The following is a 20,922-nucleotide window of genomic DNA, read 5'->3' on the forward strand; positions in this document are numbered from 1 at the left end:
TGGAGAGGGGGTTTGGGGAGAAATGTATCATGGGTGCTGCAGCAGTAAGGGAGTCCTGGTGGCAGAGAAAGGCGAGAGAGAGCAGAGCACACAGGGATATGCACAAGATGAATACTGCCCCAAAGCCACTGTATGGGAAAACAAAAGGGGATGATTTTCATGAATTTTTGCAAGCAGAAGGACTCAAAGACTGGAGTTTTAAAGGCCCCTGGGCTTCGCTAGGATAGAGACCTGAGGGCGCTGCCCTACTCCTAGACAGAAGGCAGGCAAACAAGCAACTTATAGGCAGATGACACAATTTGAGGCTTGCCTAAGGTGCAATGGGAGAGACTGTTCCCTCCTCCTGGAGTGCATTTATGAGAGGTGGCATTGTATGTGCAAGGAGAAGAGAACCAGGGAGTGCCATCCCCCCGACATCACACACCTCAGCATAGGCGCAGTCACAGCTGCTGAGGGCAGCTAACCTGAACACTGGGTATTTGGCCTGATTTACTCCAAATCCGATGACCCTGCACTCTGGAGTGACCACTCTTCTGGGTCAAACTTGCATTAGTCCAGGCGTTAGTCAAACTTGCATTATTAGTCCATGCGGCAAGACCCTCCCAGAGAAGACTGGTGCTGATCCCCACCACACCAGGTCACTAAAGTTTGGAATTTAAAAAGTCAGCAGACTTAGCTGGGTAGAGCCCAAAGTGCAATACATTGCCAGGCAGGCAAGCAACCTGGAGACAGTGTGAAAAAAATGATCTGAAAAACACCTAGAATGTATGAAGGGAAATTATTCACTCATCTGGGAGTGCTTCATTGAGAGTAGCAAGCACAGACTCCCCTCCACAAGTCAAAAAGACCTAGCTGACATCATTTCCTTCAGCCACCCCTTAGCATAAACCAACTTTAGGAAATCGTACAGCACCAACAGTGGTTACCTAATCTGCTTATACCGAGTCTCACACCCTGAGCTACAGTGTTACTGCTTTTCTCAGGCAAGTATCACTAAGGACCAGCCCAGGAGACCTCTTCCCCAGGAGACCAGCACAAACCCAGGCACACAAGACATCTACTTACTACAGTGTGCTGCAAAGCTTCCATTCTAGTAGAAACAGCATCACGTCTCTTTTAGAAAGCAAATAAAAGCACAGGTCTTTAAACTTGCCACACTGGCCACGTTCCAAATACCAGGCAAGGAGAACCTCTACAGACAACTAAACTGAGGGACAGAGCAACCAAAATCCAGCAGCAGAGTGCACTCAGCACACACCAGAGACACTTCCTGAAGCACAGGCCCTGGACAGTGTATGACCTCTTCTTCATAAAGCTGTAACTCTCAGGCAGAAAATATAAAAGGCTTCTCTAACACACAGAAGACAGAAACCTAGACAAAATACCAAGAGATGGAGAAATTCATCTCAAAAGAAGAAAAACAAGAAAAGTTCATGGACAGAGATCTAACAGAAACAGGTATAAGTAAGATGCCTGATGGAGAATTTAAAGCAACAATCATAAAGATACTCAATGGACTTCAGAAAAACATGGAAGACATCAGAAAAACCCTTATTAGAAATAAAAAAGGTAAAAAGACAATTAGGCAGAAATTAAAAATGTAGTAACTAAGATTCAAAAGAGACTGGATGTAATTACCACAAGGATGGAAGAAACAGACATAGAAGCAAGTCATGTAGAAGACAATTATGGAAAATAATGAAGCTGAACAAAAGAGAGGAAAAATAATGATAGATCACAAGAGTAGACTCAGGGAATGCAGTGACTCCAACAAATGTAATAACATTTGTATCACGGGAGTATCAGAAGAATACAAATTAAAGGGGGCAGAAGGTATATCTGAGAAACTAATAAAGGAAAACTTCCCTAATCTGGGGAATAAAACAGACATATAGATCCAGGAAGCACAGAGAACTCCCATCAACATAAATAAAAGCAGGATAACAAGATACACTGAAGTTAAATTTGTAAAATATAGTCACAAAGAAAAACTCAAAAGCAGAAGACAAACGAAATCCTGAACTTACAAGAGAAGATGCAAAAGAATAGCAGTAGATTTCTCCAAAGAAACCTGACAGGCCAGAAGTCAGTGGCATGATATATGAAACATGCTGAATGGGAAAAATATGCAAACAAGAATACTCTATCCACAAAGGCTATCATTTAGAAGAGAAGTAGATATAAAGAGTATCCCAGACAAACAAAAACTAAGGGAGTTCATCAGCACTAAAACAGCTCAGGAAGAATATTAAAGAGGACTTTTTGAGTGGGAAAGAAAGACCAAAAGCGAAAAAGACTAGAAAGGAATGGAGAAAATCTCCAGAAACAAAAACAAAACAAGTAATACAAAGGCACAAAATCCATATATATCAATAATCACTCTGAATGTAAATGGATGAAATGCTCCAATCAAAAGACAAAGGATGTCTAAATGGATAATAAAACAAAACCCATCTATATGCTACCTATAAGAGTCATTTTAGACCTTAAAGCACCTGCAGATTGAAAATGAGGAGATGGAAAAACATTTATGCTGTAAATGAATGTCCAAGAAAGCCAGAGAAACAATACTTATATCAAGCAAACTAGACTATAAACCAAGACTGTAATAAGAGATAAGGAAGGGCATTGTATCATAATTGAGGGGTCTAACAAACAAGATCTACTAATTATAAATACTTATGCCCCCAACTTGGGAGCACCCAAATACATAAAACAATTAATAACAAACATAAAGAAACTCATTTACAATAATACAATAATACTATGGAATATTAACACCTCACTTACATCAATGGACAGATCATCTAAGCAGAAAATCAACAAGGAAACAATGGCTTTGAATGATAAATGGAAACAGATGGACTTAAAAGATATATTCAGAACATTATATCCTGAAGCAACAAAACACATATCCAAATGTACATGGGACATTCTACAGAACAGATCACATAACTAGATCACAAATCAGGGCTCAACAAGTACAGAAAGACTTAGATCACACAATGCATCTTCTCTAACCACAAGGCTACGAAACTTAAAGTCAACCACAAGAAAAATTTAGGAAGACCACAAATACAAGGTTAAAGAACTAAAGAATGAATGAGTCAAACAGGAAATTAAAAAAGAAATAAAAAACACATGGAAACAAATGAAAATGAAAACACAACAGTCCAAAACCTCTGGGATACAGCAAAAGCAGTCGTAAGATGGAAATATACAGCAATACAAGCCTACCTCAAGAAGCAAGAAAATTCTCAAATAACCTAACTTATACCTAAAGGATCTAGAAAAAGAACAACAAATGAAGCCTAAAGCCAGGAGAAGAAGAGAAATATAAAGATTAGAGCAGGAATAAATGACAAACAAAAAAAAAAACAGCTGAAAAGATTAAAAAACTGAAGGTGGTTCTTTGAAACACTTAATAAAACTGATAAACCCAGAGTCAGGCTTATCAAAAAGAAGAGAGAAATGATACAGATAAACAAAATCACAAATGAGAGAAGAGAAATAACCAAAACCACAGAAATACACAGAAATACAATTATCAGAGAATATTATGAAAAACTATATGTCAGCAAACTATACAATCTGGAGGAAATAAATTCCAAGAAACGTATAAACGTCCAAAACTGAAACAAGAAGAAATAGAGAATGTGAACAGACCAATAGTCAGCAAAGAAATTGAATTAGTACTCAAATATATCCCAACAAACAAAAATCCAGGGCCAGATGGCTTCACAGGGGAATTCTACCAAACATTTAACGAAGAGTTAATGCCTATTCTTCTGAAACTATTCCAAAACATAGAAATGGATGAAAAACTATCAAATTCATTCTATGAGGCCAGTATTATTCTGGTACCAAAACCAGACAAAAACTCCATTAAAATAGAAAACTACATATAGGCCAATATCCCTGATGAACATGGATACAAAAATTCTCAACTACTAAGAAATCTAATCCAACAGTACATTAAAAGACTCACTGACCATGATCAAGTGGAATTTATTCATGGGCTGCAGGGGTGGTTCAAAATTCACAAATCAGTCAATAGCCATTCATGATAAAAACCTTCAATAAAGGGATGGACAGGGGTGCCTGGGTGGCTCAGTGGGTTAAGCCACTGCCTTCGGCTCAGGTCATGATCTCAGGGTCCTGGGATCGAGCCCCGCATCGGGCTCTCTGCTCAGTGGGGAGCCTGATTCCTCCTATCTCTCTCTGCCTGCCTCTCTGCCTACTTGTGATCTCTCTCTGTCAAATAAATAAATAAATAAATAAATCTTAAAAAAAATAAAGGGATGGACAGATAAAGAGAATTTGGCATATATATATGAAATATTACTCAGTCATCCAAAAGAATGAACTCTTGCCATTTACAATGACGTGTTTAGAGCTAGAGAGTATTATGCTAAGCAAAACAGTCAGAGGAAGACAAATACCGTATGATTTCACTCACATGTGGAATTTAAGAAACAAAACAGGTGAACATAGAAAAAAAAGAGGCAAACCAGAAAACAGATTCTTGACTGTAGAAAACAGACCGAGGGTTACTGGAGGGGAAATGGGCAAGGGGGACTAACCAGGTGATGGATACTAAAGAAGGCACTTGTTATGATGAGCACTGGGTGTTATACGTAAGTGATGAATCACTAAATTCTACTCCTGAAACTAACGTTACACTGTATGTTAACTGGAATTTAAATAAAAGCTTGGGGGAAAAGATGAAAATATGTATGACAAAAGTCTTAAAATTGTGTAACTTAGACTCAACAATGTCACTTTTAGTAATTTACTCTAAATGAGTGTCAATATACCCATATGCATATAAATGTGTATGTGTATAACATTGTGTAATAAAAATATTTCCATATCTCTGTTGTGTATATTATACAAATATTTTTTAAGACTTATTTATTTGTGGGGGGGGATAGAGGGAGACAGAGAGAGAGAGAGAGAGAGTCCCAAGTAGACTCTACCCTGAGTGCAGAGCCTGATGTGGAGCTTGATCTCACAACCCTGAGATGAGGACCTGAGCCAAAACCAAGAGTCAGATGCTTAACTGACTGTGCCACCCAGGTGTCCCTACAAATATTTTTTATGACAACAGTATTTATACCAGAAAACACTGAGAACTATCTAAACATACAAATCTAGAAGCTTATCATAAACGTCACAGGGAAAAAAAAGGATCAAAGTCCTACATATAATAGGTAAAACTATAAAACTTGTCAATGAAAAGAACAATAAATCTACATGACCTTGGATTAGGCAATGGATTCTGATATGGGTCTTATATCCAGAATATATAAAGCACTGTTATGAATAAACAATAAAACAGTTGCTGTGTTTTCACAGCAACAATAAATCAACAATTAAAAAAACAACAAAAAATCAACAGCAAAAACAATTAAAAATTGGGAAAAGAATTTATTCATTCAGACAGATGTTTCTCCAAAGAAGATATACAAATGGCTAGAGTAAGCACATGCAAAAATGCTCGACATCATTAATCATTTGGGAAAAGTAAATCAAAATCACAATGGCCCATTACATACTCACTAGGTTGGCTATAAAAAAAAAAAAAAAAAGGTTTGTGGGGGAACCTGGGTGGCTCAGTGGGTTAAAGCCTCTGCCTTCGGCTCAGGTCATAATCCCAGGGTCCTGGGATCGAGCCCCACATCAGGCTCTCTGCTAGGCATGGAACCTGTCTCTCCTCTCTCTGTGCCTGCCTCTCTACCTACTTGTAATTTCTGTATGTCAAATAAATAAAAATAAAATATTTTTTTAAAAAGTATGTGAAGATGTACAGAAATCAGAAGTCTGGTGCATTGCTAGTGGAAATGTAAAATGATAAGCCACTGTGCAAAACAGTCTGACAGCTGCCTTAGAAAGCTGAGCATAATGTTACCATATGACCCTATAATTCCACTTACAGATATATTCCTATGAATGAATATGAAAATATATGACTATGTAAAAATCATATACAAATATTCACAGAAGCATTATAAATAATAGCCAAAAAATGGAAACAACCCAAATGTCTACCAACAGATGAAAAAATGGCAATTAAAATGTGGTACTATCTATACAATGGAATATTATTCAGCCAATCCAAGTAATAAAATAGCCAGGTAACCACAGCAAGATGACAGACTAGGAAGTTCCAGGCTCTTGTTCTCCCACAGAAACACAGAATACACAACATATGGTAAAAAGTAACTTTATGAGAACTCTAGAAACCAGTTAAGAAACTTTAGCAACCAAGTTAGCACCTAATCAAAAGTCACACTTAAAATAGTTGGATATTTTGTAGTGTTTCTGCTTATACTTGTTGTACCCTCTTTCCTGCTCAACTCAAGGAGGTCAGTAGGAAGCTGCCCAATTCTCAGCTCCTCTGCCAGGAGTGAACTTGCTGGCAATGTTCTGGCTTTTCTACGGGCTGCCCAAGGGACAGGATTCTGTCTCCCTTAACTCCGAGCACAAAAGCACATAAGAAGAGGCTTAACATCACTAACCACTAGAAAAAATACAAATCAAAACCACAGTGAGATAGCACCTCTCAGTATTTAGGATGGTTAGATCCCCTCCCACCCCATTAAAAAAAAAAAAACCCAGAGAAGAACAAGTGGTGGTGAGGATGTAGAAAGAGGAGAATATGTGCTGTTGGTAAGAATGTAAAATGGTATAGCCACTACAAAAAACAATGTGGCAGTTCCTCAGAGTTAAACACAGAATTACCATATATGATCCAGCAATTCCACTTCTGGGTATAAAACCATAAGAACTTAAAGTAGGGACTGAACAGATATTTGTACACCCATGTTCACATCAGCAAAGGGTGTAAGTAAGCCAAGCGTTCAATGATGGATGAAGAGATAAAATGTGGTACATGCAGACAGGAGAATATTATTTAACCTTAAAAAGGAAGGATACTGTGATCCATGCTGCAACATGGATGACACTTGAGATACTGTACTAAGTGAAATAAGCCAGCCACAATAAGACAACAAATGTGTAAGATTCCACTAATATAAGGTACCTACAGGAGTCAAATTCAGAGACAGAAGGTAGAATCGTAGCTTCTTAAGGATGTGGGGAAGGTGGAGTTACTGTTTAATGTGTAAAGAGTTTGTTTTGCAAAATCAAAAAACTTGTAGAGATTGGTTGTAAAATGATGTGAGTGTACTTAACACTACTGAACTGTATACTTAATTTGTAAGATAGTAAAGTTTACGTCACATGTATTTTATGATCATCTAAAAATATTTTTAAAAGATAAAGGTACCAATACAAGATATGCATGAAGTTTGAAAACATGATGCTAACTAAATGATTAAAAAAATACTATATGAAACCAAACATATAAAATGTCCAGAACAGGCACATCAATATACAAAGTAGATTAGCTTTTGCCAGGGAACGGAGGGCAGGAAAAATGGGAATGACTGCTAGTGGGTACAGGGTTTCTTTCTGTGGTGGTAAAAATATTCTCAAACTAGATCATGGTGGTGGCTGAAGAACTTTGTGAATATTCTAAAAACCACTTATTCTACACTTTAAAATGGTGAGTTTTCGTGTTATGTGAATTCTCAGTTTTAAAAATCTCTCCTTGTATCCCATTGTTATTTCCCTAATGTACAGTATGTTGCTATACTCCAGGCACAACCTGGTTTAAGTGCTAATCTAAAAAGATCTAAAATGTTTTAAAATTTTTAAGATTGACACCTATGCAGACACATATATCACATTCACACAAACACAAACAGCCCATTTGTTAAGTTATAAAAAGATAATATTATTCTGGGGGAAATACACTAGATCTTAGCCAAAAGGCCAAGATGCAATATTTTGGAGGAAACAAAAAAGTTCTTAGAATGGTTAGTATTATCTAAAATACTACACTAAGAAGTAAGCAGAATTTTAAATAACTACTACCAGTAGCTATGTGTATTAAGAGGACAAACAAATCTTAATTACTGTAATACTAGTATATAATTAACATTCAGTGAACATTTACTATCTGCCAAGTAGGCATATTATAAACCCATTCAATGTCCATAATAACCAATTAAGTACTATTGTAATCCCCATTTTTAAAAAGAAACTGAAGCACAGAGTAGTCATACAAAGAGCAAATAGTAAAGCCAGGAGGTAGTTTGTCTACAGAGTCTCTTATTTACTAAACTATAGCATCCCCCTATAACAACCAAAAAGTACAGTCAAAAGTGTTTTTACAGTCTGAAAGCCCACCTAATTTATAAGACATAATTCAACCATATATGTTTATATGTATTTTTTTATTTTCATAATTAGTATCAAATCAAAATATTAAATATTTTATTAGTAATAGCAACCTTTCTATAAATAACTTGAAGCATTGTTATTCATATGAATTCTTACAATTTTTGAAAAAGTGATACAATATTTACCTTGTTCTGGGCCGCTGTTCATCTTCAGATTCACTAACTTCTTCACTAACTCCTGATTCCTGGAAATCAGAATCTTCAGAATCTTCACTGCTCACTTAAAAAAAAAAAAAAAATACTAAGTTATTAAATACTTCCCAACAGAAATTCAATTCACCAAATTTCTCAATACTTTCACATTAAAACATGGACCACTGTGAGACTATCTATAGTATCTATACATTCGTGGATATTTCACTTATATAAATGAGACCAGTTAATGATTCAAATAGTATTTATAAAAATAATTCAAATGTAGGGGCGCCCAGGTGGCTCAGTGGGTTAAAGCCTCTGCCTTCGGCTCGGGTCGTGATCTCAGGGTCCTGGGATGGAGCCCCACATCAGGCTCTCTGCTCCGCTGGGAGCCTGCTTTCCTTCCTCTGTCTGCCTGCCTCTCTGCCTACTTGCGATCTCTATCTCTGTCAAATAAATAAATAAAATCTTTAAAAAATAATAATAATTCAAATGTATTCTAATTATGGTTATAAAACTATGGTTCTATATTGAAATGTAAGTATTAATTGCGTGTGAATTAACAAAATGAAAATTTAACTATCAAAACAAATTCAATAGTACCAAAGGTGAATTAATAGAATTCTAGTTATTCAAAACAAGCAGAATAGGCTGACCAAGATGGAGTAAGGGCAAATAAGGACTCTTCTGCCATTTATGACAACTAGAAACTATGAATAGAACACATAAAGAAGTGACCTAAGCACTATGAAAAGGAAACAACAGCAGGCAAACTGGGGACTGAAATAAAAACCTGAATAATGACCCCTATAAAATTGAGGTTGAGGCAGTGAGTGTCCCAGGTTTTTTTCCCCTCCTTTCTTCCTGGTTTCAACAAGAAGGCAGGCTGAATTCCAAAACTATTGCAGAGGGTGCAAAACTGGGAGAACTCCGTTTCTAGCCATTGCACTGAGAAAAGGGAGCTGGGCCCTACAAATAATGAGAATAAAGGGAATCCCCAATTTTATTTTTTCTCTCAAAAATTTTATTCTTCTGTACCAAAGCTGCTGTGACACAGGTATCCAAAACCCCAGGAGAATACCAATCTTTCTGGCCAGAGGAAGCCAGGCAGGGAAAATACAAGATGAGCTTGAAATATCTTGTGGTGCCAGAAAGTAAAGCAGTGCTCAGAACATTATGGGGGTATATTCAAAGGACACGTGATCCAACTTGAAGGAGCTTCCAATAGCCAAAGCTAAAACAATCTAAGTGACAAAATGAGTAAGTGGGTCACAACTCATAAAATAAAATATCTATAAACCCATATTAACGTAAGTAATGGGATAAATAAATAAGGGAAAACAGACAGCCCTTCCTTACCATTACTAACTATATAAGTAATGAAAGAAGTAGAAAATCACTGCTAGATAAATGTCACAGTAATTGCTTCAGGCAAGATGAATGCTAGAATTAGTGGGCTGAAGTATGATGAGACACAGGATATTTGAATAGTCTCTCTCCACAAGATATTAATTCAATGTGAATAGAAAAATAGATATTTTTGCAGTAGAAAAACCCAGCAGACACCAAATGAACAAAGCAATCAATATTATTACCAGTAATAAGACCTATTGCCATCATATAACCTTGGTGTATGATTAAATGTCACTTTTGTAGTACTCTTGTCAAAATGCATAATAATCTCAATCTAATCATAAGAAAACATTAGACAAATACATACAGATGGACAGTCCAGAAACTAAGTGATAAATAGTCTTCAAAACTGTCAAGATCATGAAAAAAAAGAGACTGTCACAGATTGGAGTAGACTAAGGAGACATCACAACTAATAGCAATGTGGCATCCCTATATTGGATTCTGGAACAGAAAAGACATTAGTGGGAAAACAAATAAAAAGCACGTAAGATCTATAGTTTAATTCAGAGGTCAGAAAACATTTTATGTGAGAAGTCTGATGGTTAAGTATTTTCAGCTTTGTAGGCTATACGGTCTCTGTTGCAACTACTTACCTCCACTCAACGTTGCCACTATAAACACATGAAAACAGTGAGTGAGTAAGAAGTTGGCAAGTATAATGTGATTCTGGTATAGCCTTCAGATATAGTTAGCCAACCCCCAGTTTAACTAATTAGTGTTGTATCAATGTTAACCCTGGTTTGGGTTATCATACTATAGTAAGCTTAAAGTGTAAAATTAGGGAAGCTGGGTAGAAGTTATATAGGAACCCTGTACTGTTTTTACAACATTTGTTTAAACCTAAAATTTCAAAAAAAATTTGCTGAATGGGAAGAAATCAGAGAGGGAGACAAACCATGACAAACTCTGGACTCTGGGAAACAAACTGAGGGTTACAGAAGGGAGGAGGTGTGGGGGGAGGGGGTAACCAGGTGTATTAAAAAGGGCATGTGATGTGATGGGCACTGGGTGTTATATGCAACTAATGAAACACTGAACACTATATCAAAAATTAATGAGGTACTAAATGTTGGCCAACTGAACATAAAAAAATTGCTAAAGATCATGACCTGAGATCAAAATCTCTTATCTGTTCTATCTAAAAAATAATAATAATAAATTAAAAAAACACATGCTAATGTAAATAAAGAATTGCTATTAGGGGAAATGGGAATAAGGAATTCGTGTTTAAAGTTTTAGGTTGGGATGATGAAAGAGCTGTGGAGACAGTGTTGACTATTGTACAACAATGTGAATATACCTAATATCACTAAACTGCACACTTAAAAATGGTTTAAATGGTTAAAATTTTATGTTGTATTTTACCACAATAAAACAAAAATAAGGGCGCCTGGGTGGCTCAGTTGGTTAAGCGACTGCCTTCAGCTCAGGTCGTGATCCTGGAGTACCAGGATCAGGTCCCATATCGGGCTCCCTGCTCAGCAGGGAGTCTGCTTCTCCTGCTGACCTTTCTCCACTCATACTCTCTCTTTCTTATTCTCTCTCTCTCTCTTTCAAATAAATAAATAAAATCTTTAGAAAACATAATAATAATAAAAGAACTAAGCAACTGGGAATGTGTAGGAGCACACAGGTCCACATGCACATACATACAAATCCTCTGATTAAGTAAAATTCTAGGAGCACCTGGGTGGCTCAGCTGGTTAAGCATATGCCTTCAGCTCAGGTCATGATCCCAGGGTTCTTGGATCGAGCCCCACATCAGGCTCCCTGTTCAGCGAGGAGTCTGCCTCTCTCTTTGATTTGCCTCTCCCCCAGCTCATGCTCTCTCTCGCACACTCTGTCTCACAAAAATAAATAAAATCTTTATTTAAAAAATGTAAAATTCTAAACCTATTATTCATTTTTATCACTTTATCTTGAAAATTTTCAAATCTACCAAAAATTTGAAAGCATTATCAAATGAACATCTACAGCCCTTCTCCCTTTTACATCCCTACAATTCACTTATTGTTAAGTTTATCACATTTGCTTGTTTGCTCTCTATATATGCACACTTTTTTATACTGAACCATTTTATTTTAGTGCAGAAATGATGACACTTTACCATACTGTCCTATATAACTAAGTAACATTATCACACTTAGAAAAATAACATCAGGGGCACCAGTGTGGCTCAGTCAGTCAAGTGTCTGCCTTCAGCTTAGGTCATGATCCTGAAGTCCCAGGACCGAGTTCCACATCACATTGGGCTCCCTACTCAGCAGGGAGTCCCTTTCTCCCTCTTTCCCTCACCCTGCTCTCTTTCACTCTCTCAAATGAATAAAATCCTTTAAAAAATAACATCAATTTAATATCATTTAATACAAAGACAATAATTACATTTAAAAAATTATCACCAAAATAATATAAGCTTTTTCAAATTTAGGTGAAAAATGAGATTTCACATGTTGCCCCTGATTTACTAAGTCAGCTACTCTCTTGATTTCTCCCCACTGCCTAACTTAAGTTTCCAGACAACAGAGGCACAACAGAGTTTGCAAAACTTGGAAAATCATGCAACTTTAAATGTAGTATCAATCACTATGATCATAATCCATATTAGAAACATAAATATGAAGGGATTTTAGTTTCTCCCTCTTTCACAAGCAAATGAAAAAAAACATGTGGGTAATAAATTACCCACAGAAGAGACAGTGGAAACGGGTCAAGTCACAAAATCAAGGTTTTAATAAAATATTTCGAAAGTAACTGTGCCTGCTAAAGGACTCTATATTCTGAACTGAGCCCTCAGAAGCAAAATCCCTATCTCCCACTTTGCTGAAGATGCACAGGAATCATATTAAATTATATAACCTGTTTAAATTACTCAGTTGCTTTATAGAATCTGAAAGACAAGCTTACCGTCATGCTGCAAGGAAATCTTTAAATTAAGCATTCACAAAATGATGTATCATTACTTATTTATTAACAAGAAAATGTCCTTGACATATGAAGTTTATGTACATGGGGGGAAGCCCTCCTCTTCCTCTTAAATGAGTAACTTCTGATCAACAGCCCTTTAAATATTCAGGGTTCCAAGATTCTTTCCTTAGCCCTTCATCTGTACAACATTAGAGGCTCTCCTAGGTCATATTATACATATACCATGACAACTCTAAAAACCTGACAATCATCCCAGACTTCTTTCTTTCACATCAGTTAACAAGAGCTAACAACTCAGTCTATGACACAAATCAATTCTCCTCTTCAACAACCACACTTGGTATCAACTATAGCAGTATCCTCCAAGTAGATGCAAATCTAAGCTCTGAGTATCACAGTAATAGGCAACTAATCTGATCATATTATATTCTTGGTTACAGTCTTTCAGTGGGAACAATGAGTGGTTGGGCTGAGACTGTGATACAGAAGTACTAGTAACCAATGTCCTGTGCCATACATGTTCATCAAGCTGTCTGCTTATAAAATGTGCCCTTGTCTATATGTATAGTATACATCAAAGTTGTTTTAAAAAGTGATGATATTCCGGGATTCCTGGGTAGCTCTGTTGATTAAAGCAGCTCCCTCTGGCTCAGGTCATGATCCCAGGGCCCCAGGATCGAGCCCCACATCAGGCTTCCTGCTCATGGGGGAGCCTGCTTCTCCCTCTCCCTCTGTCTGCCACTCTGCCTACTTGCTCTATCTCTCTGTCAAATAAATAAAATCTTAAAAAAATAGTGGTATTCCTCTGTGGATATACTAAAAACAACTCAATTGTATGCTGTAAACAGGCAAACTGTATGGTTTATGAATTATATCTCAATCCAACTACAATTCAAGAAAATTTAAAAATAGAAATATTTTTTAAAATTAAAAAAATAAAGGAAACTTTCTATGGCTCTTCAGCTTATAGAGCCTATTGTACTCCTCAGACACTTCCGAGAATGTTTTCCTATTCCTAGTGGCAAAAAGGAGCTTATTTGCCCTCCAGGGGTTTGGCAGTAAAGTTTTCAGAATCTGCCCCTAAGAAAACAGTTTCTTTGAACATTTTGTTAGCCAAAATGCTCAAGTAAATTTCACATTTAAGCTTTCAATATAAATTTCACACTTAATTTTTCAATATAAAAAATTAAGTGATTACTTAAGAATGCTCTCCCCCAATGTTCAAGTAAAATGGACACACCCAAGAGGTGTGCAATGTTTACTCTACAGCCTCATGTACCCGTGGGTCCACTGCCAAGTACTCCAATTTAAGATATGAAAGCTTAGTGTGTAAACCTAGCGATTCACAGACCTGTACCCCTGGGGCTAATAATACATTATATGTTTATAAAAAAATTAAAAGATTAAAAAAAAGAAAGAAATGAAAACTTACAAGTGTCTCCAGCACTTGATGTCTGTCTTGGCCCAGCTTCATTTCCTGATGTTACTTTCCCTATTCCCTCCTACAGTCTAACTATACCATGTTAACTGCATCCTGTCTACCACCTGCCAAACAGCTTGCAGAGGCTTCTAAAGTTTTTTTCCCTGCTTATGTTATAAATCTTCATATCTACCTGCTTCTCAATTACAACCTGGTCTGCTGAGTGAAACTCTTCATCTTTGTGAAGTCATCTCTGGGGATAACTGCCATCCCCCAAGAAGATAAAGAAATCTTCCTTTGTGCCACACTATACAATACCTCTGTTATAGAAAACATCCCTCATAGTGCTAAATTTCATATATTATTAATGTCAATAATTCTCATAAAAGTACTGACACCAAACCTGGCTACATATCAGAATTGCATCAGAGGTGGTCTATAAAATATATGGATACCTAGATTTCACCACCAACATTTATGCTATAATTGGTTTGGGATGGAGTCCTGTCATACACGTACTTCAAAATCCCCAAAATAATCCACATGTGTAGTCAGGCTGAAAACCACCATACAAGACAATGATTTCCTTATTCATTTTTATATTTTCAATATTTACTATGATGCTGGAAATAAGTAAGCACTCAATGCAGAAGAATTAAGACTTTAATGTAATGAAAATTTACAAGGTTTGCATATAATAAATTTACCCAAATTAATTGTACCTTCTATCCTTCCTTAGGAAAGCATTATTTCTTCCTGCAGGTACAGACAAGCATTTTATTTAATGTCATATTTATCTTTTTAATCTAAGTGCATATGACTACTGAAGGTTAAAAATATTCTTTGTGTCATTTCTCAAGTTTCTGGATTCTCCTCACTCTAAATTCTTTATTTCATTCTCATGTAAGAAAACAACTGTTACCAGTGTGCTGATATTCACTTAATATAGCTTGTCCAGATCCACTCAAATTTCATTACTATAATTAGTTTATAAAATTAGTATGTTCCTGGGGCACTTGGATCGCTCGGTCACTTAAGTGTCTAACTCTTGATTTTGGCTCAGGTCGTGATTGCAGGGTCATGAGATCAAGCCCCACGTTGGGATCTACACTGACTGTGGAGCTCGCTTGGGATTCTCTCCCTTTCCCTCTGCCCTCCTCCTCTTTCTCACTCCCTCCTTCCCTCTCTCTCTCTCCTTAAAGATTTTATTCACTTGAGAGAGAGGGAGAGAGAGAAAGCACAAGATGGGGGAAAAGCAGACACCCCACTGAGCAGGGAACCTGATGCAGGACTTGGTCCTGGGACTCAGGGATCATGACCTGAGGGGAAAGCAGATGCTTAACTGACTGAGCCACCCACGCACCCCCTCCTTACATTCAGAATTAAAATGTCTTACCTTTCCTTCTATTTCTGCCTTTGGCTTCTTTGTGTTCTTTAGGCTTCATCTTTTTTTCTTCTCCAGATTCTCCATCACTCACAGTGAGTTTGTGCCTCAAAAGCCTATGTCTGTACCTTGGCTTCTTAGATTCTTCAGAATCTGAATCTGATTCAGAATTGAGTTGAATTTTTGCTTCTAAATGGAGAAAATCAGTAAAGCCTTCAGACTTTTTTCCTTTTAAAATGTTTTATAAAACTAATTACCAAGACTTATGAAAAAGATCAGAGCTTGCATTTACTTTGATAACAATGGTAATACCAGACAATCTCATATATCAGACTTGATTACTATGATTAAATATTGATTAAAAATCACCAATAGACACATCTATTTTTTAAAAGTTGGAGCTCACCCTCATCTCCCAGGTTTTCTTCACTGTGTTTTCCAGTTCTTTTTTTCCCCTCTTCTGGTTCATCATCTGAAGATCCATCCTCATCAGAGGAAAGATTGGCTTTAATTTCTTCTAAAAGCATCTTCTTGGCAATTCTTGAGTAAAAAGACAGTAAAAAAAAAAAACTATATATTTGGTAGTGAAGTATAACAAATTTAAAAAGAAACTTCTATCAAAATAGAAATAAATGTGCAAAAAGATTTTATACTGTCAGTAGAAGACTACCAAAACCAAATTTTAACTAAGCTACCAACCAAAACTTTTGAAAATGCTCTTAGTACTGATTTTTATCTTCCAATTCTACATACTTCTGCCATTTATTTAAAAATATGAGGGACATTTCTACCATTTTGACCAATTGCAATTTCATGCTGCATAATCTTCTAATCCTATATTTGCTCTGCTGCCATCATCCAACAGCTACAGTATCAGACAGGCCCATGTAATAAATCAACTTATTTAGAAAAATGGCATTCCAAGACAAAACTTCACATGAGAAGACTATTCAAAGCAAAACAATTCATAGAAAATCAATGTGTAATATACCACTTTCTTATCAAACAGTGCCTCAAACTGGTGAAAAATATTTTTGGCACTTAAATTTCCATTTAATTCATAAATTCTGTTAATGAAATGAAAGCATATACCATATACTAAGTATTGAAGCAATCAGAAATCCCTAATAATATTCAAACTAGGGCAGATAAGAGAAGGGACATGAGTGCTATTAATTATACACATGGTAAAAGAACACAAAATACCATAAATGAGTCTTCACTTTCCCAAAAAGTAGACAGTGCAGTAGCCTCACTCATACCAAAATTTCTCAAGATGTTCCTCAAAGACCAATTTGTTAATGGAAAAATCAACTGCTAAAAGCATGAAAAAATATTTCTTTAATGTCATCTTATGTTACAATAAAATATAATCCTAATAAATTTCCATGTTTACGTTAAAGGAAAACACCTGAAAATGTAAGATAAAAGCAATCATGCAGCTTTTGTATAAGATGAGGTGTTCTGCACCTGGCGTGTCTTTGTGATATAAATTTATAAATCACAGGAACAAAGGAATACCTTATAAAAAGGTTCAAAAGGAAGGCAGCATGATTCTTAGTTTTCCATGAACTAATAATAACTCTTATTATGGGATAAAAATCCATTCTGCAATTAAGATTCTCTCTAGCTCAGTCAAAAACTTCCAGGTGGCATTATGGAACTTCTGCTATTTTTGGATTTGAAACCCTTCTTCAGATTTCTTAACATACATTCACATTTCAATCAAGATTCACTCAATGATAGGAGATGTTAATGCCTTGGTAATTTTATCTGAAAGGCAAACTGTTCGTTACTAGTTTTATTCAAAGATACATATTAAAGGCACCAAATAAGACTGAAGCAAAAAGGTAATCACTTATTATCTGCCTTTTGGTGCTTCCTTCCCTAAACAGACAAATTAGAAATACTTAGACAACACAGAGAGTTACTAAGTGCTAAAGGAAACCACAGATAAGTTTGCTTCTTTGAGGGTTTTTTTTAATCTGATTTGTTTCAATAAAGTGAAGATTAGATCACTCCAATTTAAATCCTACTGCAGTTGAGCTATAAAGTGTTGATATTACACTTCTACATCAATGGTTTGCTGACTTGGATTGTACACAGTAAACTTTTTAAAATGGAGAACAGTACAGGACTGTCAAGTTCTCATCTTGCCAAAAATAAAAATATGAAGCCAAAATTGTTTATTTTCATCATTTTATAAAGTAAAGATTATTTGAACATACCCTCCACAAATTAGGAAACAGTTTCAGAATGAAGGGTGGTTCTTTAAATTTAATAAAAGCATCTGTCTAGAAAAACTCTCTAAAATCTTTAATGTACACTACATTTGTCATTTCCCATGGACAAGGAAAAACTTTCTTGAACCAATTTGGGTAAAACCACTGTTTTGGAATGAATGTGGGTACACACACACACATAAATGTAAAGTGTTGAATAACAGATTGCAAATAGAAAAACACTTCACTTACAGTAACAAGATCTTATATAACCATTTGGGTAGTACAATAATAACCAATAAAAATACAAGTAGTAGTTTAGTTACACTGAAGGTTACTTCAATCACCTGATTTGTTTGTATTTACAAGTTCAAAAAAAGTCTAAAATTCTGTATTATCTGTAAAGACTTGGTTCATTTTAAGAAATCATAAGATTTTTCTTCTTTTGAACTCTAGACTCTTAAGAGAATGTCTACCAAATGGAAGTCAAAATATGTAAACCTACCTAATTCATACTCAAGTTCTAGACTGTCATGAAAACACTGAGAAATATGATACACATGATTTAAGATACAATTCTATGTCAACTGCGAAATTACATAATAAATTATGGAAAATTAAATAAGAGCCATACACTGAAAAATTACATGGTTTATCAATCAACAACCTTCATTAAGAACATAATATATAGAACAATCACAATCGCTTTAGAAACAGGAAAAAAATTACAGAATTCAGAGAATGGTCATTTTTCTCCAAACTGAACTTACATACAGAGTGATGGAGATTCCCTTAGCTTTACCTCCCTAAGATGGTTTAGATTTACCCTCTAATACCTTTTGACCAATGGAAAACCTAATGTATAGTCCTGTATATTAAGCCCTAAAAAGAATAAAAAGTTAAATCATTTTTCATGACTGATGGCTCAAGCCCACTCCATCAAAGACACACTGTATCATAAACCTAGCCTATCACATAACCTACACCTCAGTTAGAACTTAGCTTGAAGGACCTAAGGGCTGAGGCTGACCTTCAACCTGAGTAGTCAGCAAACATGCTGAGGTGAGATGTGTCCCATCTACAAAGCCTGCTGTTGAGATGCTTTAAGGGAAACTCCACTACCTTAACTCTTGAGTCACGGGCCACAGAGACTTCAAGGACATCATCACTCGAGAACCAGCTGAGGCTGGCAAAGCATCATTTTGGAGGCCTCGGCCGGACCCATGCTGGTATGCATGTGTTGGATGTATAGTCATGATCCCTAGTTGATTTGTTTGCACTGAAGTTTCCTTTCTTGAGGCTTTCCAGGACGTTTCTGAGAAAATCATCCAGGCAACAAGGTACTGCCCCCCTGGAATCTCAATGCTCAATATTACATCTTGGGACAGGTGTAGCATCCAAAGCAGTCACGACTCTATCAGAAGTATTAGAGGCACAGGCTGTGCCACTCTGTGGCAGAAAACCTGGGCAGAGCTGGAAGTAATGGAGCCACTCCTCCATTTTCCTGAAAGGGAGGGAAGGGAGAAGGGGAGAAAGCAAAACAATATGGGAGGAAGGGTAAAACCCACAAAAAAAAAAAAAAAAAAAAAAAAAAAAAAAAACAATGATTGGAACTGATGCACAAGAGAATAATAGAACCCCAAAACCCAAACAAGCTAAGGCTTCTAAATCACATAATACCAAAATAATGTCTTATGACCCTTTACACCTTCAACTACTGTAAGGAAGCAAAAATAAAATAAGGAATCACCCCGAAAATGCAAAGACAAACACCCAAGCAGGAAAAAGAGAGAAAGAGAAAGAGAAAGCCAAGAAAGCCTTTAGTTATTCTGATCCTATCTAGAAAAGAAATGCGTAAATGTTCCTTGTGTAATCACTCAAACAGAGAAAGAAAGTAAACTACCTTTTGCTGGTACATAAATCAATAATTCAAAATATTTAATTTCTAAAATAGGAGCAATCAATAGAGGGATCTGGTGCACCATGGAGGTTTTAGAGAAACAGCCATTACAAAAGCAACACAAAATTTTAGAGCCCCAATTCTGCCATTTGACAGATGAGGAAACAGGCGCAGAAAGGGAAAATGATGTGGCCAAAGAAACAAAGCTAGTTAGTGGCAAAGCAAGAAGTAGCACCTAAGATGAATCCTGAATCCTAAGATTCTCTAAACTTACTATGCTAGTGTTACAGTTTCTGCTCATTCACTACTACCATGCTTATGAGTACCTGGTGAATCTACAACAGTCACATTCTTAAAGATAACTGTATTTTATTAATTTCCAAATATGTATTTAGAAATGAAAGTATTGGAGCTTCAATTTTTAAAATTTTTTTAAAAAGTTCTAAACATCTTTAGTCCAGTATGCTCCATCTCTAAAGTGCTCTTGACAGGCCATCTCAGATACACCCCTATAATCTACTATTTTATCTTTTAAGAGGTTCTGAAAACAGGTTTAAAGAAAATTGCTAAGTAAAAAATACCAAAAACTATGGTGCACCCATACACAAAGATGACAAATTTTTTTAAAAAGTGTTTACATTTTGTGTACAATACAACAGAATTAGTTTAAACAGAGAATTCTGAATAAGATTATAGGTTTAAATGCATACCCTTTAGAGATACAAAATAAGTATATGCCATGCTCAAATACAATACCATATTCAAAATGCTGAGATGTAAAACAATTCAAATGACTACAGCCAAAGAATGTTAAAAACTTTTTGTGAAAACAAGGTTGAACCCATATTCTTCCAGTAAAGTGTGAGGCATTAACAAATGCTATATATACTTCAGGGTTAGTAAAAACAAGTATTTCAAACTGGGTGATGGACATTAAGGAAGGTATGTAATGTAATGAGCACTGGGGTATTCTATAAGACTGAAGAATCATAGGCCTGTACCTCTGAAACCAATAATACATTATATGTTGACTAACTGAATTTAAATTAAAAAATGTTTAAAAAAAAACCCCTAAAGTATTTCATAGAATTGCTATGGAATTCATCTTCAAAATCTATATTAGCATTTTTTAACTCCTTAGTTCAAAATTAGTATTCTTGATATGAACGCTTCTATAAAAAATGACTAAGGCATATGATCTGTACCCCAAA

General features: G+C 35.9%; 1 protein-coding gene across 6 annotated transcripts in view; it reads right to left on the reverse strand.

The window, feature by feature from the left end:
• Positions 1-20,922, reverse strand: part of ATRX (ATRX chromatin remodeler) — a 300,618-nt gene that overhangs the window by 156,646 nt on the left and 123,050 nt on the right. For all 6 annotated transcript variants that reach the window (XM_059158234.1, XM_059158233.1, XM_059158232.1 and 3 more), the window contains 3 exons: positions 15,996-16,129; positions 15,602-15,778; positions 8,436-8,529 (listed from right to left, as the gene is read on the reverse strand). In XM_059158234.1, the coding sequence (XP_059014217.1) occupies positions 8,436-8,529; positions 15,602-15,778; positions 15,996-16,129 (405 nt within the window). The remainder of the gene's footprint in view (positions 1-8,435; positions 8,530-15,601; positions 15,779-15,995; positions 16,130-20,922) is intronic.

This window comes from Mustela lutreola, chromosome X, assembly GCF_030435805.1.
Source record: "Mustela lutreola isolate mMusLut2 chromosome X, mMusLut2.pri, whole genome shotgun sequence".
In the NCBI taxonomy this organism is placed as follows: Eukaryota; Metazoa; Chordata; class Mammalia; order Carnivora; family Mustelidae; genus Mustela; species Mustela lutreola.